Source organism: Apodemus sylvaticus, chromosome 12 (assembly GCF_947179515.1).
Source record: "Apodemus sylvaticus chromosome 12, mApoSyl1.1, whole genome shotgun sequence".
Taxonomy (NCBI): domain Eukaryota; kingdom Metazoa; phylum Chordata; class Mammalia; order Rodentia; family Muridae; genus Apodemus; species Apodemus sylvaticus.
Window position 1 is genome coordinate 60,525,527 of NC_067483.1, and position 16,362 is coordinate 60,541,888.

A 16,362-nucleotide genomic window follows, 5' to 3' on the forward strand; every position below is an offset into this window, starting at 1 on the left:
GGCCAGCAGTTAGGAGAGATTAAGGGTTACCACCTCCACCCTCCAAGTAACTGTCAAAGCCAAATAAAATAACCATAGCTTGAGTCTCATTTATGTGTAAGATAGTCGGGGATAAGTTTAAATTGATTGTACTACAGAGATACTTAGCAGAACTGCACCCCCCCAACCCTTCTTGTTGATTAAAAAGATTACAGTTTTTTGTTTTTTTTTTTTTTTGTTTTTTGGTTTTTCGATACAGGGTTTCTCTGTGTAGTCCTGGCTGTCCTGGAACTCACTCTGTAGACCAGGCTGGCCTTGAATTCAGAAATCCACCTGCCTCTGCCTCCCAAGTGCTGGGATTACAGGCATGCGCCACCACGCCCGGCCTTTGACCCTTACAGATTTTAAAATATCGTGTTTATATGCGAGTGTATGTGCCTGTGCAACTGTGCCTGTCAGTGCAATTGCTCGTTGTCAGAAGACGGTGTTGGACCCTTCGGAGCTGGAGTTATAGGCATTTGAGAGCTGCCCAATGAAGGTGTTCACGACTCCTCCTGCAGCCTGGTCCTCAGGAAGACTTTGGAGCCATCTCTCTGTCCCCATCCCCCACCCCGAACTTGTTAATACTCACTTCATTTAAACCTGCTTAGGGCGAATAGACATATTCCCATAACATTTAAAATGGCCCAGTTTCTATCTTCACAAACTGGGAGAGTGGCTCTTCCTGCAGGCTGGGTTCCTCTGTGTCTCAGGCAGGCGTCCTTGCTTCCTACCTCAGAATCCTCTTGGCTGCCAGGTGTCCCATTTGGGACTTCCTAGAAGTGAAGCTGGTGCCAAGAGGCTTGTGTGTTTATTTAAGGTGTAAACTCAGGGGAAATGATGGCAACAACTTTTAACCACTTGACCTACCACTCCTACAAGGTAGCTAAAGGATTACCCTCCTTTTCTTAATCAGACCCTGCAAGATGGGGGGGGGGGGGGGAGGAGGGTTGCAACTCCCAGTAAAAGTTAACCAGCGGCTTCAAAGCTTTCTCTGAGGTTTGGCTAGAAGCTCTTCACAGGTCCCACCGGTCTAACAATTTATGACATTAGGAAAGGAGGCACGGGATTCACGGGACTTGGGAGATAAGCAGGGAACCAGGGAGGTATTTGCAGGCTCCAAACCTTCCTGCCACTTTTAGCTCCAAAATGTCTCGCCTGGAAGTCTCCAGCCATCCCACCCTCTGCACTGGATGGAGCATCACATCTGCCCTGTTAACGTTGTTGGCATCAGGAACCCGCTTTACAGTTGCAGGTCACCTCCAAATCCAGCGATGACGGCGACCGCGAAAGGACCCATGTATCTGTTGCCATGGCAATAGCCACACATTCCCAGTGTCCACCTGCCCACCTTTACCTGCGCCAGTGGTGCACGTGGTTACGTCACAGTGCAAATAAAAGGTAGACCCCTCCTGACCTCTTTCGTTGCCCCCCTTTGTCTTTCCCTCCTAATAAACCTCTCTCCCACGGAACTGAGCTGGTCTGGTGCAATCAGTCTGTACGAGCCGCCAATCAAACACAACAAACACAGCTTGCTTATGTCTGCCTTTTGGCCTATTTTATGTCTGAGATTTTCATCAGTAGCTAACAGCATTTACACACTGAAAGGCAGCTTTTCACACGCACTGCCACTCAGGGCGCCCAATCATTTAAACACAGCTCTGTTGTAATGGTTAAGATACTGCGACCACATTTGAGGGGGGGGGGTCTGTAAGCTCCAGCTGGTGGGCTCCTGGTGTATTTTATTATTTTATTTGCCTTATTTTTGTGTGTATGCTGTGTGCCTGCATTCCGGTGTGCAAGTGCAAGTGTATGCGTGCACATGTGGAGATCAGAGGATGACCCGGGGTGTGTTCCCTGCCTCCTACTTTGATACAGGGTCCCCTGTGCACAACTCACAGGGCAGGCTACCAGGCCACAAGCTTCTGCAGATGCTCCTGTTTCTCCTCTTTACATAGGAGCTCAAAGAGCCACATGTATGTCACCAAGTCCCGCTTTATGAAGGTTCTGGAGATTCAACTCATGTCTATACAGCAGGTGCTCGGCTCAAGTGCTGGGACTGCAGGCATGGACCACCATACCTAGATTCTCATAAGCAGTTTTATACGTCGGGGCTCCTCATTTGATTCTCTTTGCTCCTGGGCCACTTTCGTGCTAAGAGCTGAGTCAGCACTTACAATCTAGTTCTGTTAAGAGAAAGTTTGCCAACTTCTGGATGACAATGAAGACCACAATTTGAATAATGTAAAATAGCAAATAATAATAATAATAATAATAATAATTAATAATAATACCCAGGGATGTAGATCAGTTGGAAGAGTATCTGCCTAGCATGCCGGAAGAGGACCTAAATTCAAGCCCCAGTACAAGTGACACACAGCATTGGGTGGTTCTCAAGGAAACAAGTCAGACAAAGGTACTATAGACGTCTGTTCATTAAATCTTTAAAACATTTTATGTCCTAGCACCACATTTAGGCCACACAAGATATAAAGGGTTACAAATATTCAGATTTTATTATAAATAAAATACTGTTTTCTTTTTAAACATAAAAAATGCCAAGTGTTGCGCTTTATTAACCTCCCTGGGGGGGGGGGGGGAAGACTGTAGAGATTAAGGCAAACAGCTAAAGTGAAGGCACATTTAAAAGGGCCACAGTTGGAATCAAAGGGAAATTCCATGGGGGCGGGGTGGGGGCGGGGATAGAACCTGTTCCGTGTGACACCCACTCGGCATTCTACAGCAGCCATTCTGTCCATTTTATTACACAAAATACAGATTATTGGAACTATACAATAAACCAATGGCTGTGTCGCAGGAGTGTAATAAGGTATCATCTTGTAAATAACTTTCATTTTTAAAAATAAAATTCTGTTAAAAAATATACCACAAAGATGGAAAAGACAAACCAAAACACCCTCCCACCAGCGCCTAAGAAGGAGCTGCTGGACTGAAGTTGACCCAAAGGATGCTGGTGGTCTGTTTCAGCCATTTTCTTGCAACTGGAACCAAAATGTTAAGGTGGTAAGCTCTGAATAGAGAAACTAGCCAATCAGCACTGAACTTGGTGAGACTGCAATAGCAGGAAAGGTCTCAGAGCAGAACCTCAGGGATGCCAAGCCAAGGATCTGTGGTAATCTCCGTATGCCCAACAGAACCGGAGACAGGCTGGGCAGAGCCTCCTCTCTGTCATCAGTAGCACTGTGCTGATGCCCTCGAGTGTTCAGTCATCACAAGCTCCCTTACAAAACTGACCCGTGTGGGAAGGTTCCATCAGCAAACTTTCCTAATCCCTTTACCCTGTCAGCTTGGCTACTGCTCCGGGCAGGCATAAGAACCACAAGGAGCGGCAGCTCAGATGGTCAGAGCTCCGGGGAAGAGGGCCCTCTTCGGTCAGGCTGTGGAGGTCAGCAGGCTTCCCATCAGGTCAGACGATGAAGTTGCCGCACACACAAGGCAGAGGCGGAGCAAAACACTGGGGACCGAGCATGACTCCAGGCATGGAGAGGGATGGAGGGAGGTGTGCAGGCTCCTGTACTGAGCAGACACGAGCAGACAGTGCCATTCTAGGAGGGCCGGGAGTATTTACATAAATTCCTTACTCTATAATCATGATAAACAAAATCCATTCACACAAAAAATATAAATTTCAAATAATTAATAGCACCAGTGTGTCAGATAATAGTTTCTTTCCCCCGCTACGCAAAGTACAAAATTGCATAGTGTTAAAAGCTAAATATGAATCTCAGAGGCAGGTAGCTAGGAGGAAGGGACGTCGTGTGGCAGGGAACTGTCACAGTGTGGTCGCAAAGAAACCACAGAGCTGAGGATCAGAGGTTGAGAAGCCCACTAGGAAATGCCATGCAAGGATCTTCCCTCTCCACACAGAGGAAAGGCGTAGAGTGGGCGGAGCCACAAGGTGCAGGAACTAGATGGGGTTGGCAGCCTTGAGAAACTGAGGGAGAGCAGCGTTCGCCAGCCACCAGGATCTGGCAAACAATGACGTGTTTTGAAGAGTTCTAGAAAGACCGGAAACATCAGAAGAGAACTGGAGGTAAGGACCAAATGTCACATCTCCCTCCCTCCAACAGAGAAAAAGAAATGCACGGATGGGATCCCAAGGATACCGTTATATCCCAATTTCAGCCACTTCCCAGAAAATATGGGGAAAAGGAGATTTGCTTTTCTTTCATTGGTCAAGACCTTAGAGGACAACTGTTTTGATAGATATCTTAACAATAGTTCCAAGACTAACACACTACCAAAGCTCCAAGAATTAGTAAGAAGTGGGAGAAAAAAAAACAAAAACAAAAAAAAAAGGAGTGGTTATCACATCTCTGTTTCTTCTGCATTAAGTTCTGCTTATAAAAATATCAAAAACTACCTGGTGTAGTGGTGTGCAAGCTGCCAGCCACACTTTTTATCAGCTGCCTGAGGATTTGGAAAATGTTTATCTTCCTAGTCAATTAAAGGAGACAATCCTAAGCATCTTTGAGCCACGTTCTCTTGGAGACCCACACGTAACTACACTGTTACCCACAATGGCTCAGTGTCCTAAGCTGAAACAGCCAGCACGTCTGAGGGATGACCATCTAAATGACCAATACCTTTGGCACAGGATGTTTATTTCCTTTTGCTTCAAAAAGGAGGCAGAAGATGCAGACCGGACATACTGGCCATCTCAATGCTCTGATGAGGAGCCAAACATTTCCTTCATAGAAATACTGAGATAGGTCCTGCTGGTGTTGAGAGAGGGGAGGGGGTGGGGTCTGCTCTGGCATAAAAAGGTTCACATGATGTGGGCATGCCACTGGAAGATGCTGTGACTTCAGGCAAACAAGGGACAGTTCCGGTAGGGTACTCACAGGAGTGGAGGAGAGACTTTATTAGGCAAAACCCTTTGCTCTTGGTTAAGGATGTAACTTGCTTCTCTTTAAACTCTGACTTTTCTTGGGTCAAAAGGACAGTGACGGAGAGCAGCAGAGAAGTGGGGGTCTGAAAAGTGTAATTTTTGTGTCAAAGGCACCGAGGCCTCACAGGGCCCCCTGTCAGGGACACTGCCTTACAGCCCTCCGGCCACTAAGGCTTCTCGATGGACGGGGTATTGAAGCAGCCAGTCGGTAGGGTCTTCTTGATGTCCTCTAGGTTGTGAATGTCCTTTATGATCTCTTCTATGTCTCGGTTATAGTCCATGATGGCCGCCTCCTGCTTCCGAGCCTCATTCTCCAGGTCAGACACCTTCCGGTCCAGGTCGCTGACTCTCATTTCGTCTTTGGCTTTGTTCAGGGAGCCTTCGATCTCATTGAGCTTGTTCAGGTCCACTGTCTCCAGATGTCCTGTAGACAGGAAGTGCACGAAAGAAAATGAGTTCATTCCGTGAGAACCAGAGTTTGGCTCCTAAGTTCCTGTGCTTCGTCACAGACTAAGGCCAGCAGCTCCCTGACGCAAAGGTGGCCCGGCACACAGATGGGACACGCAGGTGCTGCCCTGTTCAAGGGCCTGAGCAGTACTGATCTACCTAGCAGAGGTGGGCTGAGTGCATCATTAATGCTAGAACAGATTTCTGTTTTTGAGAAAGTGTTTTTTCACAGAATATTTTAATTTCATATTTATTATTTATTACTGTGCACATGTATGTACATGCATGTCTGTGTATGTGTGCATGTGTGTCTGCACGAATGCCATAGCATGTATGTGGATGTTGGAGGACAACTTGCAGGACTTATCCTCTCTTTCCACTATGAGGGTTCCAGGGATTGAACTCAGGTTGCCCAGCTCGGCAGCTAGTGCTTTTAACCACTGAGTCATCTCGCCAGCCCTCGGAGGATGTGTTTCTAAATGCACAGGTGCCATGTCTTAGACCTCATTTATGCTGAAGAAGGTGATTTGGTAACACTCAATCCTGTGCGGGTTTCTATATGTAATCTAGGTGTAATCTGTGGACCATTTCAGTATCGTCAAAAAATGTAAAAGTCTCTAAGATAGAAGCATACATCCTCAACTCCTAGGATTCAGATGGGACAGTTTGGGGGTCACTTCCTGCTTGTAAGAGTTAGACACCACTGGGAACCTTCTGATGGAAAAATGGCTAAGGTTGAAATGCCGTGATTTGTAAGCAAGGTTTTGTTCTAAATGCAGCAAGAAAAAAAAAAATAAAAGTTTCTTTTGGAAGAAGATGCTCTACAGAAAATAAAATCAGACAGAAAGAGGAACGGTTTCTTGAGCCTAGTCTGCCTTACTGATTCTCACATGGTCAAGAGTTATTTGCACACATTTATACGACCTAATGGAGAAAGTAAGGTGTGAGGCCCTCGCCTCAGCTCGCCTTTCTTCTAGGCTTGTCTGCAGGCACATAAATTATTATTACTCGTCTCTGAAACATATAAAATATTATTCCTCTCCCCTTTAAATGGCTGTTCGATTGGACGCTGGCCCTTGGCCATGGCGGCACCCCTAGCTAGCAGCTCCTCTGCAAAGGAGAAGACCATGGTGCCCTTCTCGGGGCTGAGTCCAGGGAAGGCACCTCAAGTCCTTGAACTTAATAGAGTCTCACTGACTTTCACTCTAGAATCTACAGCCTACCAGTGTAGCGATGATGCAAGCTGCCCTTACAAGGTTCTGCCTAACAAGACGCGGTGTACAAGGCATCTTTAAAATAAGCCAAGAGCTAAACGAAACATTAATATGGATGTGTTAACGAACGCTTTCAGAGACTTCGCACCAGTGTGCCTCTGAAGCAGTGGACTCCGCCCTGCGAGCCCCAACTCTTCTGTTACTTACCCAGCTGCCCCAAGAGGTCGGTCAGCTGGCTGAGGAGGCTGCTGACAGAGTTCTTGGCTTTTCTGGCGTTGAGCTCAGCCTCCTGGGCAGCCTGCGAAGCCTGCGGAGGGAGAGATAAACAGCATGAATACGTCTGACTCCGTGTTTTCTTCTTCTCTAAATATTTCCCTCCAGCGAGCCAGCAGGGCTATTTTCAGATGTGTTCCCCGTTTTGAAGAGATGAATCAGTCTCTCTCACTGCAGGGGTTTTAGGTATCTTCAGGTGGAGGATGTTATTTCTACTGCATAGAACAGTATATGGTTTTCTTGGTGTTTTGGGCTTTTTTGTGTGTGTTTGTTTTTTGAGACAGACTTACTATGAAACCTAAGCTGGTCTCAAACATAAGATCCTCCTGTCTCAGCCTTCCAAGTGCTGGGACTATACTACTGTGCCTGGGTACCCTTAATGACGTATGCAGTCAGAAAACCAATACTATCCCATTTTTTCCCTTCCCTCACTAGAGAATACCTGGGGCCAAAAACACGTGATAAAATGCATTAAGTAGAAACAGGTTATTTTGTTTTAAGTACGAGTTGAAGTACTATTCTAACATGTGGATATTCTCAGGGCCCTGATTATCAGAGATGTCCTATTCTTGGAGAGTTTTCTCCAGAAAGTGAGGCTTTTCTGAAAATTCTCTGCCATCCTATAAACACACACACACACACACACACACACACACCACAATGGATATTTTCAAAGTCAACCAAAGTCCACCGTGTTTGGGAACATTCCATGAAACCTGAACAAACACCCAGAGCGTGAGTCACAGGGAGCAGCGGAGGAAGAGGAGGCATCCACACATCAGAAAGCAGATGTTCTCCCGACAAACCCCAACCAGGAGAGAAAGGAGGAGCTTTGTACTCTGGACCACTAATTATTTTTCCTAGTTTTGGGATCTGGACAAAGCAGACATTTGGGGATCAAAACATTGTAGAAATTTTAAAAACAGAAAAAAAAAATTAACCCAGCTCAAACTGCAGCTGTTCTCAGAACCCATACAGGCTTCCGGGGAGCTTCTGGGATTGGGATATAGGACTGGGCTGTGTTTAACCTGAGTTTGGCATCTTCCAGAAAGAACCACAACCCTTCTGGTCAAAGAAAATGTTAGATTCAGGCAATACTAGCTGGTGGCGAACTTTCAAAACTGATAATAGTTACAAAAGAGAGAATATAGAGAGGGGTGGCTTCCTGCTCCTAAAGAGTTATGGACCAAAAATAACAAAAGAGAAACTTGGTTTTAATTCACTGAATTAACCCCGTATCCCTTTTTGGAACTCATAAATATGTCTCCTTCACTGTTTTCAGTGCTTTACATACAATGCTTCTGTCAGAGTGACATCCACAGGGCTGGCAAGATGGCTGAACAGGCAAGGGGACCCGAGTTCTAGAGCTAACATCCACATGGTAGAAGGAAAGAGCCAACTCCCGCCAGCTCCCGAGACCTCCTTATGGCACGCGTGCATCCAAAACACATGCTATAAATAAATGTAATTTAAAAAATGAAGTTCAGAGACTATGCATATTAAAGACTGATTTTGGTTCTGGTAATTTTCATGTGAGTCTTGCTTTGCATTAAAAAAAAAAATCACAGAACAATCCAACACAAAGTTTAAGATCTCAGCTTTTTAACCAGGTGTGATGGTGCACACCTTTAATCCCAATATTTGAGCTGAGACAGGAGGATTTCTATGAGTTCAAGGCCATCATAGTGTACATAGAGAGAGCTCCAGGTCAGTCAAAACTACAAAGTAAAACCACCCTGTCTCAAACAAACAAAAACAAACCTGTTTGTACAGAGGTGTAAAAAATTGGTATCACTTCCATAGACCTTGCATTTCTCTTTTCTGTCCCAAAGTAAACACAACTCACAGGCCCTGTTTGGGGGCCTTGGAAACTTGGGCTTCTTCCTGACATTGCAAGGGTATGAATAAACAAGCTGATATATACTGTCCCTGTGACTGCAACACTGAACGGGACAGGGATAGTCACACTACCACTCCAGGTTCTTCTGAATGCAAACTACAGCACCACAGGGACAGAGCTGGCCTCAGTCTCCCCTGTACCATAGACTCCAGCTCTCTTCCATGTGGCATGACACATGTATGCTACCACAGACGGTGCACAATGGAGGCAGGCATAAGGCAGTGCGCTTCCGTGCAGTCCTCACAGAAGAAACCGGCCTCTACTGCTAATGAGCAAGCAGCTGGGAAAACTAAGGACGAAGATGGCTTTTCGTTGCAATGTCTTTCTTTTAATTTTATCCCATGTATGAATTATCCATTCAAACTACACTAAAAAACAACAACACACCCACACCCACAATCGTGTTTTGTTTTTGTTTTAAGTGTTCTGGAACTGCAGCTGTGCGAGAGGCCTTGGGACGGGGCAATTGTGCAACATCAGTACCTGGCAGAGGAGCCAAATTTTTTGTCTTCTACGCAAGCTACTGACCCAATTCTTGACAAGAAAACGCAATACAAACTGAAGCTCACTTGAAAAAGGTGTCTTGGGGGGGGGGGTGTCTTTCCCAGTGAGAGCCCCTCCGCCCCGCCTCTTACCATCCCCGCCATCATCATGTCCTGGTCGGCGTCGTCTTGCTTCCTCTTTAGCTCATTCTCGGCTTCCTCCAGCTGCCTCAGCATGCCATTCACCTCATTGTCTAGGTCTGTAACTTCCGCGAAGGTTCTTTCCGCGTCCGCCTTGGTACTGGTGGCATTCTAGGTACAGGAGAAGCAGCTGTTGACAGAGGCAAGGCCAAGCTCCCGGAGCCACCTCCCCTTTCCAGAGCGCACTCCTCCTCCCTGCTGTCATCTGCAATGTAGCTCAGGGTGCCGGCTGGCAAGAGCGTCACATGACTCAACTCTCATCATTTATTAGGATCTCATTAAAAAAAAATCATTGTCAAACACAACAGCATTTTAAGCAGCTTTTTCGTTGTGTTCTCTTCTTTAATCTTTAGAATTTCCTGTCCTATTATAACCGTGTCTAGCTGAGGTCACACACTGAACAGATACAACTGTGGACACTTCCCACCGCACTGTAGTGATTACGCGGGAGCGTTCATGTGAGTTTAGCATCGTGTACAAAGACTGTATCCTGAAACATGAGCATCTCATGAAACAGAATCTATTTAAAAACCAACCCTTTTAAAGGAATTCAACTTTTCTGTGATTCTCAAGACACTTAATTTTAAAACAAGTTCCAATCTTTCCTTAAAATAAGATGAATCTTTAAATAAAAAGAGCAGGCCAGCTGGGTAGTGGTGGCACACGCCTTTAATCCCAGCACTTGGGAGGCGGGGGCGGGGGGCAGAGGCGGAGGCGGAGGCGGAGGCAGAGGCCAGCCTGTCTACAGAGTGAGTTTCAGGACAGCCAGGACTATACAGAGAAACCCTGTCTCAAACAAAACAAAACAAAAAAGAGCCGGCTTGAAGAAATGCCTCTTTACAGAGAGTGAAGAGAGAGCCTCTGCAGTGCAGGCCACAGCAGCTCTTCAGAGGGGCTGGAGAGGCTGGTTTAGGAGAAGGCAGGAACCTTGGTGGGCGGGGACTGTGACGTAAAGACCACCCCCTTCACACGGCAATCTGACACCAAGACAGTAGAAAGCCCTCTTCCTGATTCTCTTTCTTCATTCAGTGTACTTACATATTCTCATTAGTATTGGAAAGAAAAGAAACAGACAAGGATGGTTCCAGAGAGTTCTGTGTGCGATGCGCGCAGGGGCTGGAGAAGCCGGAAGCGCTCACCTTCTGCACGGCGCTGGCGATCCTTTCCGCCTCATGGGCTTTGTTCTTGGCCTCGGTGGCATCAGCTGCCGCATTGCCCAGCGCCAGCTGTGCCTCCCTTGTCTTCTCATTGGCTTCAGCTATGGTCCGGTTGATGGCGGGAATTCTCCTTAGAGCTTCCTCCGCAGCTGTCTTGTTATCGTTCACGCGTCGATCAAAATCTAAAAGGAGTGCAAAATAATGCATTTGAATTAAACTGCTGAGAAAAAAAACAAAAGAAAAAAAAACCTTCCACAAAACTGCAATTGGATTTTGTTTTATAATAGATAAAAAACCAGTGTTTAAAAAAAGAAAAAGAATGACCATAGGAGTGAAATCTCAGAAGAGGAGGAAAACAGCCCCTCGCAGAAGGTTTTCCAGGTCTCATGTCACACGAATGCACATCTGTTTCTGAGAAGGGTCCTATTTGAGAAGCCACTGCCACACAGAGCCCTGTAGCCGGTGTCTTTAGTGTCAAATGTGTGTCAGGCATTCTTCTTATAAATGAGAAAATCAGCTACTGAAGAGGCTAACTCTGGAGTGGGAATACAAACAGACCCGCTGACACCAAAGCTCCCACGCGTAGCTCGTGGGCCGGCCAATCCTCCGCATTTATAGAGCCTGTGATTATTTTTATCAGACATGAACCAGCCCCTCAGTGGACCAGGCATACTTCTTTAAAACAAAGAATTAGGTATCAGAGTCAGAGAAAAACCAAAGATAATCTCCACGCTAAGCAGGCAGACTATGGTGACATGTTAGTCTAATGGCAGGCCACCCCCCTCCACACGTGGCTTCTGGTCTTCAGTGATGAGCCATGGATGGAGAAGACAGAGGCACCCTGATTGTTCTTTCAAATACATCAGCTCCCGGGTTGGTGAGAGACCCTGCCTCCATAAATAAACGGAGAGCCAGCAAAGAAAATACCTGAAGTCTGATTTCAGGTTTACACACACGTGCACATACCCACACATACAAACATATGTACATATGCATATGGCTAACTACTGCATCTAAATAGACTGCAGGAATTACCACACTATTTTGTTCTGAGATAATCGTGCTAAAACAAACGGGAAAAGTGAACGCGTGAGCACCTCTGGGGGCGTGCAGAAGCTGCATACCTTTCAGGTTGTTGAGAATGTCATTGGCTTCCTGTAAGGTATCACGTCCCTTTTTAGCAGCTTCTTCAGCAAGAGCCTTGGCGGCATCAGCTCGAGCTAGGAGTTGGTCTGCAGTCTGCAAATGCACGGCAGGTCAGAGGACAAACCTTCCCCGTCAGCCTTTCCCACCAACAGACAAGGCCCTCACAACCCCAGCCCAGAGACTGAAGCGCACAGTGACACCACCAAGCCACGCGCTGGGCACGCTGGGCACCTGAGCAGTTCAAATGGTCGCCTCAAGAACGGCAGCCAGCAGCCAATCAAACTGACCTGCTGTTCGGCCTTTCCCTTCTCTAGAAGGTTCTTCACTTCATGTTCCTTTCCTCGCATGTCCTCCCTGAGGTCTTCATAGTCCTTTAGCTTCTGGTCAATCAGACGGTCCAGATCTGCGGCTTCTTTCTTGATTTTATTTGCTTCATTCTGTGATGAATGTGGAAGGCCATTAGTTTTAAACAAACTGAGGACAGTGAATGCCAGGGTAGCGTAGGAACTCTAAGATTTAAGGCGCCACTCACAGTTTTAAAAGATAGCAGGGAGCAAAAAAAATCTGTGGACTTTTTTTTTTAACCAAGTATACTTTAGTGGTTTTCCAGTGTTTCCTGTACTTTGATGAATACACAGCTTTGGCCAGTCCATACCCCAGTCAAGATGCAGAATACTCTATCTCCTTTGGGTCAGGAGACCCTCTCCCTCCTGCAGCTGCCCCCTTCTGATACTAGCTGACATCTCAGATACAGGAAATAAGACAGTACATTTCAAGTTTAGTATTAAAAATATTGCTATGGAGGCTTTGTTTGAGGGACCATGGTTAGAACGATGAAGCGGAAACTTCTAGTTTCTTTGGGAAGGTAGTTATGTCAAAAGACGGTTTGCTGGGGCACACAGGTGACAGGATGTTGTTTTCCTGAAGCAGACACGTGAGAGGACGCGAGATGAAAGGGTGTAATATGGCCCCACACACTGGGAGACTGGCTTGGTTTGCTCTGCATCCCTACTCTTTGCTAATGACAAGCATGTATTGGTTCGCCTCACATGGTGTTGCCGAGCTCAACTTGTGAGAACACCACTCTGGAGAGAAACTTGCTCAGGAACTGCTCATGCGGTCCCTGCAGCAGCGAGCTGCTTCTGTGGCCTTGCCTTAGGCCGGTTGGTGAGCCTGGTAGTTTCTTCAGGATTTGAACTACAGCTGCTTGGTGTCTGCCCACTGAGAGGACTGGACTGGAGCTGCTGAATTGTATTTAGTGTTTGCTATGGGACTGCAATGCTGAGAAAGAAGATGGAGCTCACCCTCAAGGAACTATTGCTAAACAGGTCCACTTCCCCCACATCCTACTAACTGTTCTCTACCACTGCCTCTGGTGGGTGGGGGACTAGAGGAGAGGGTGAACCCTTATTAAAAGGCTATACAGGGCAGTGGTGGCACATGCCTTTAATTCCAGTACTTGGGAGGCAGAGGCAGGCAGATTTCTGAGTTCGAGGCCAGCCTGGTCTACAGAGTGAGTTCCAGGAAAGCCAGGCTACACGGAGAAACCCTGTCTTGAAAAACCAAAAAATAAAAAATAAAATAAAATAATAAATAAATAAATAAACAGTAGGTTGCAAACATTTATGCCTACAGAATGAAATAACACATTACCAATTCACAAATATTCTACCTGCTCCTGAGAATGCTGGTATAGTTCTTGCAGGCTGGTGTGGTTCTTCTTGCTCTCTAGGTATCTGCTACACAATGCCTAGGAGGAAGGCTCTAGCCATATTGTGCTTCAAGTAACTCAACTATATCACAGTTTGGATTTACATGGGACATCCAGACAAGTATTTGTATCGCCAAGTAATCTTTGCTCCTTCACATCTATACTTCTTCATCTCATCAAGTCCTATTTGCATAATTAAAAGTAGAGCTCACCTTTACCAGTGTGTCAGGTGTAGGTGTACAAGGGAGAGGCAGGCACTGTCAAATGGCTCTGACTCAGACTAGAGGAACAGGGTGTGATGGGTTCCAGTGACCAGAGCCTCTGTGCATACCTCCAGAGCTTCAGAGTCCACAGGGGTCAGCTGGGCCACACTGGCATAGATCTCTACGGCCTTGTCACCTGCTCGCTTGGCTTCCTCATGGACTCTGGCAGCCTGCTTCTCCAGGTCCTGAGAGATGTTCTTTGCCTGTTCATACCTAAGAAACAGATGATGGAATTCAATTTAGAAAAAAAAAAAAAAGAAGCTGGCTTTTTGGTTTGGTTTGGTTTGGTTTATTTTATTTTTTTGTTTTGTTTTGGTTTTTTTGAGACAGGGTTTCTCTGTATAGCCCTGGCTGTCCTGGAACTCACTCTGTAGACCAGGCTGGCTTCAAACTCAGAAATCCGCCTGCCTCTGCCTCCCAAGTGCTGGGATTATACGCGTGTGCCACCACCGCCCGGTGGTTTGTTTGTTGTTGTTTTTTTTTTTAAACATCTTAATATTAACCAGAAACAATCTAATTACTATGACTGAGACAACATCTTCAAACACCTCAAAGGAAATGTACCAAAGCTCTTATTCTGATAGCAACACTTAGCTAAAAGTTACATTTCATTTTTTCATTTCTATTTAGCTTTCTGTATATAGATTGGCCAACCCTAACCCCAAATACCGATCCTGTAATGTTTTTAGCATTAATGTAATACCACAGGAAGAGAATTTCACACCTGATCCCATGTGACAGCTGCTTTCAAACTGAAGATACACTACAAATACTATGTAATATTTTAGGTTATGTGTTAGGGAACATAAATGAACTTTGTGCTTAGACTAGAATCAATTCATAATCTCATTATGTATTCAAATGTTCAAAATATATATCTCTTAAGTCTCAAGCACTTCCGGTCCCTAACCTTTCAGCTTAGGGTTATTCAATCTGCACAGTCTCCCTTCAGGTTCGAGTAAAGGTTGGCAGCTCAGTGCACTTTCTCCACTTACTCTGGAATTTCCCCTCTCCAGTTTCCATATGAAGATTCTTCAGTACAATGGCTAGTCTAGTTACCTTCTTGTGCAGTTACAGAGCTTGGTGTGGCTGCACAACTCCTCCCCCAACCACACTACCACTCTGAAAGCATGATGAACCTCATGCACACAAGTGCAACCCCAAATTCACAGCACTCGATGACCCTCACACACATGAGGATAACCCCCAAAGCCACAGCTCTCCACACTTTGCAGAACAGGACTGGGAGCCACTTTCCAATTATACTCACTTCCGGTTCAGCTCTTCAATCTCCAATGCAGTTTGATTTTCTCCTGCCAGGGTCTTCAAAAGCAGATTATATGCCTCAGCTGAAGTCTCATTGGCTGTCTTTGCCACTCGTACAATGTCATCGGCTTCCTGTTTATGACTATACGTGTAGGAAGAAAAATAAAAAATGGACATGAAGCAGACTGTTCAATAGGGAAAGAAGTAACATTTAAGCAACACGTACTCTGTAATATTTACATATGCTAATAAGGACAGAGACCTAGGAATACTGCAAAGCCCCATCTGGGGCTTCACTGTCATTTCGGGCAGCTACATTTACAAAAAGCTGAGAAAAGAGTATTTGCTAAGAAAATCAGTGGCACAAAACTCTACAGGGACAAATTTGTATTCTCTTAGAAAAACTGCTTTTTTGTTGGGTGTGCTGTGGTAGCTTCTGCCCGTAACCCTAGCACTGAGGCAGGAGGATTGGAGTTCCAGGCCAGATGAGTTGTGAAGTGAAAATGTCTCAGAGCACAGGGAGGAGAGAGAAGGAAGCAGTCAACTAACTTTGGAATAAGTAATTTACATTTGCCAGTGCTAACCGGAAACCATGTATCTAGTCAGCAACTAAACCCTGGGCCTGATCTTTATCATAAAGTCTTCTGGTCTACAGGTCTACACAGTTACTATACTACACAGTTACTCTAACTTCCTACAGAGTCTCCACTATTACTGCACAGTCTCTTCTGTTACTACACAGTCTCTACATGGTTACTATATAGTCTTATTACAGAGTCTCTCTCTCCAGTTACTACAGTCTCTACACTTCCTACAGGGTCTCTACAGTTATTGCACAGTCTCTTCACAGTTACTACATAATCTCTACACAGCCTCTGTTTGGACTTTTGTTAGGCTCCCTAATTACTGGCAGAAAAAGCAACACCAAATAGCAATGAACACATCAACGGGACTCCAGCCATGCAATGCATCTTAGCTGGGTAGCAATGCTAATGGATTTTCCGCTTCTAACATTTCAAGTTGAATTGTGCACACCCAGTATGCAGCCATTCTCCTTGGCATATGAAACTTTCATCCTAAGGCCTTGTATTACACCCACCAGATCAGTAAAACTTCAAGACCTAGCTTTCTTGGGAGACTCCATGTTTTCAGCTAATTTCCTTTAGTAAGAAAATCCAGCTAGGAAAACCATGAATGTTCTGCAAAGCCAATCACATGGCTCTCACATTCACCCTCATCACAATAGAAAAGACCCTGCTAAGATCAACGTAACGGAGAAGCTGTAAGACGTTACAGCTCTGGGCAGGGTCTACAGTTCTCACATCTGCATACGGCTTCCTTCTTTCTGTTCTCCATACTACTGATGTCGACT

The 16,362-nt window shown here is 45.6% G+C and overlaps 1 protein-coding gene across 1 annotated transcript in view; it reads right to left on the reverse strand.

Moving 5' to 3' along the window:
- Positions 1–2,508: 2,508 nt before the first annotated feature.
- Lamc1 (laminin subunit gamma 1) overlaps positions 2,509–16,362 on the reverse strand; it is a 118,652-nt gene continuing 104,798 nt past the window's right edge. Inside the window, exons 21-28 of the mRNA XM_052199952.1 lie at positions 14,995–15,132; positions 13,793–13,937; positions 12,038–12,187; positions 11,729–11,843; positions 10,587–10,786; positions 9,400–9,558; positions 6,799–6,898; positions 2,509–5,354 (exon numbers count right to left, since the gene is read on the reverse strand). Of these exons, the coding sequence (XP_052055912.1) occupies positions 5,098–5,354; positions 6,799–6,898; positions 9,400–9,558; positions 10,587–10,786; positions 11,729–11,843; positions 12,038–12,187; positions 13,793–13,937; positions 14,995–15,132 (1,264 nt within the window). The 3' untranslated portion in view covers positions 2,509–5,097. The remainder of the gene's footprint in view (positions 5,355–6,798; positions 6,899–9,399; positions 9,559–10,586; positions 10,787–11,728; positions 11,844–12,037; positions 12,188–13,792; positions 13,938–14,994; positions 15,133–16,362) is intronic.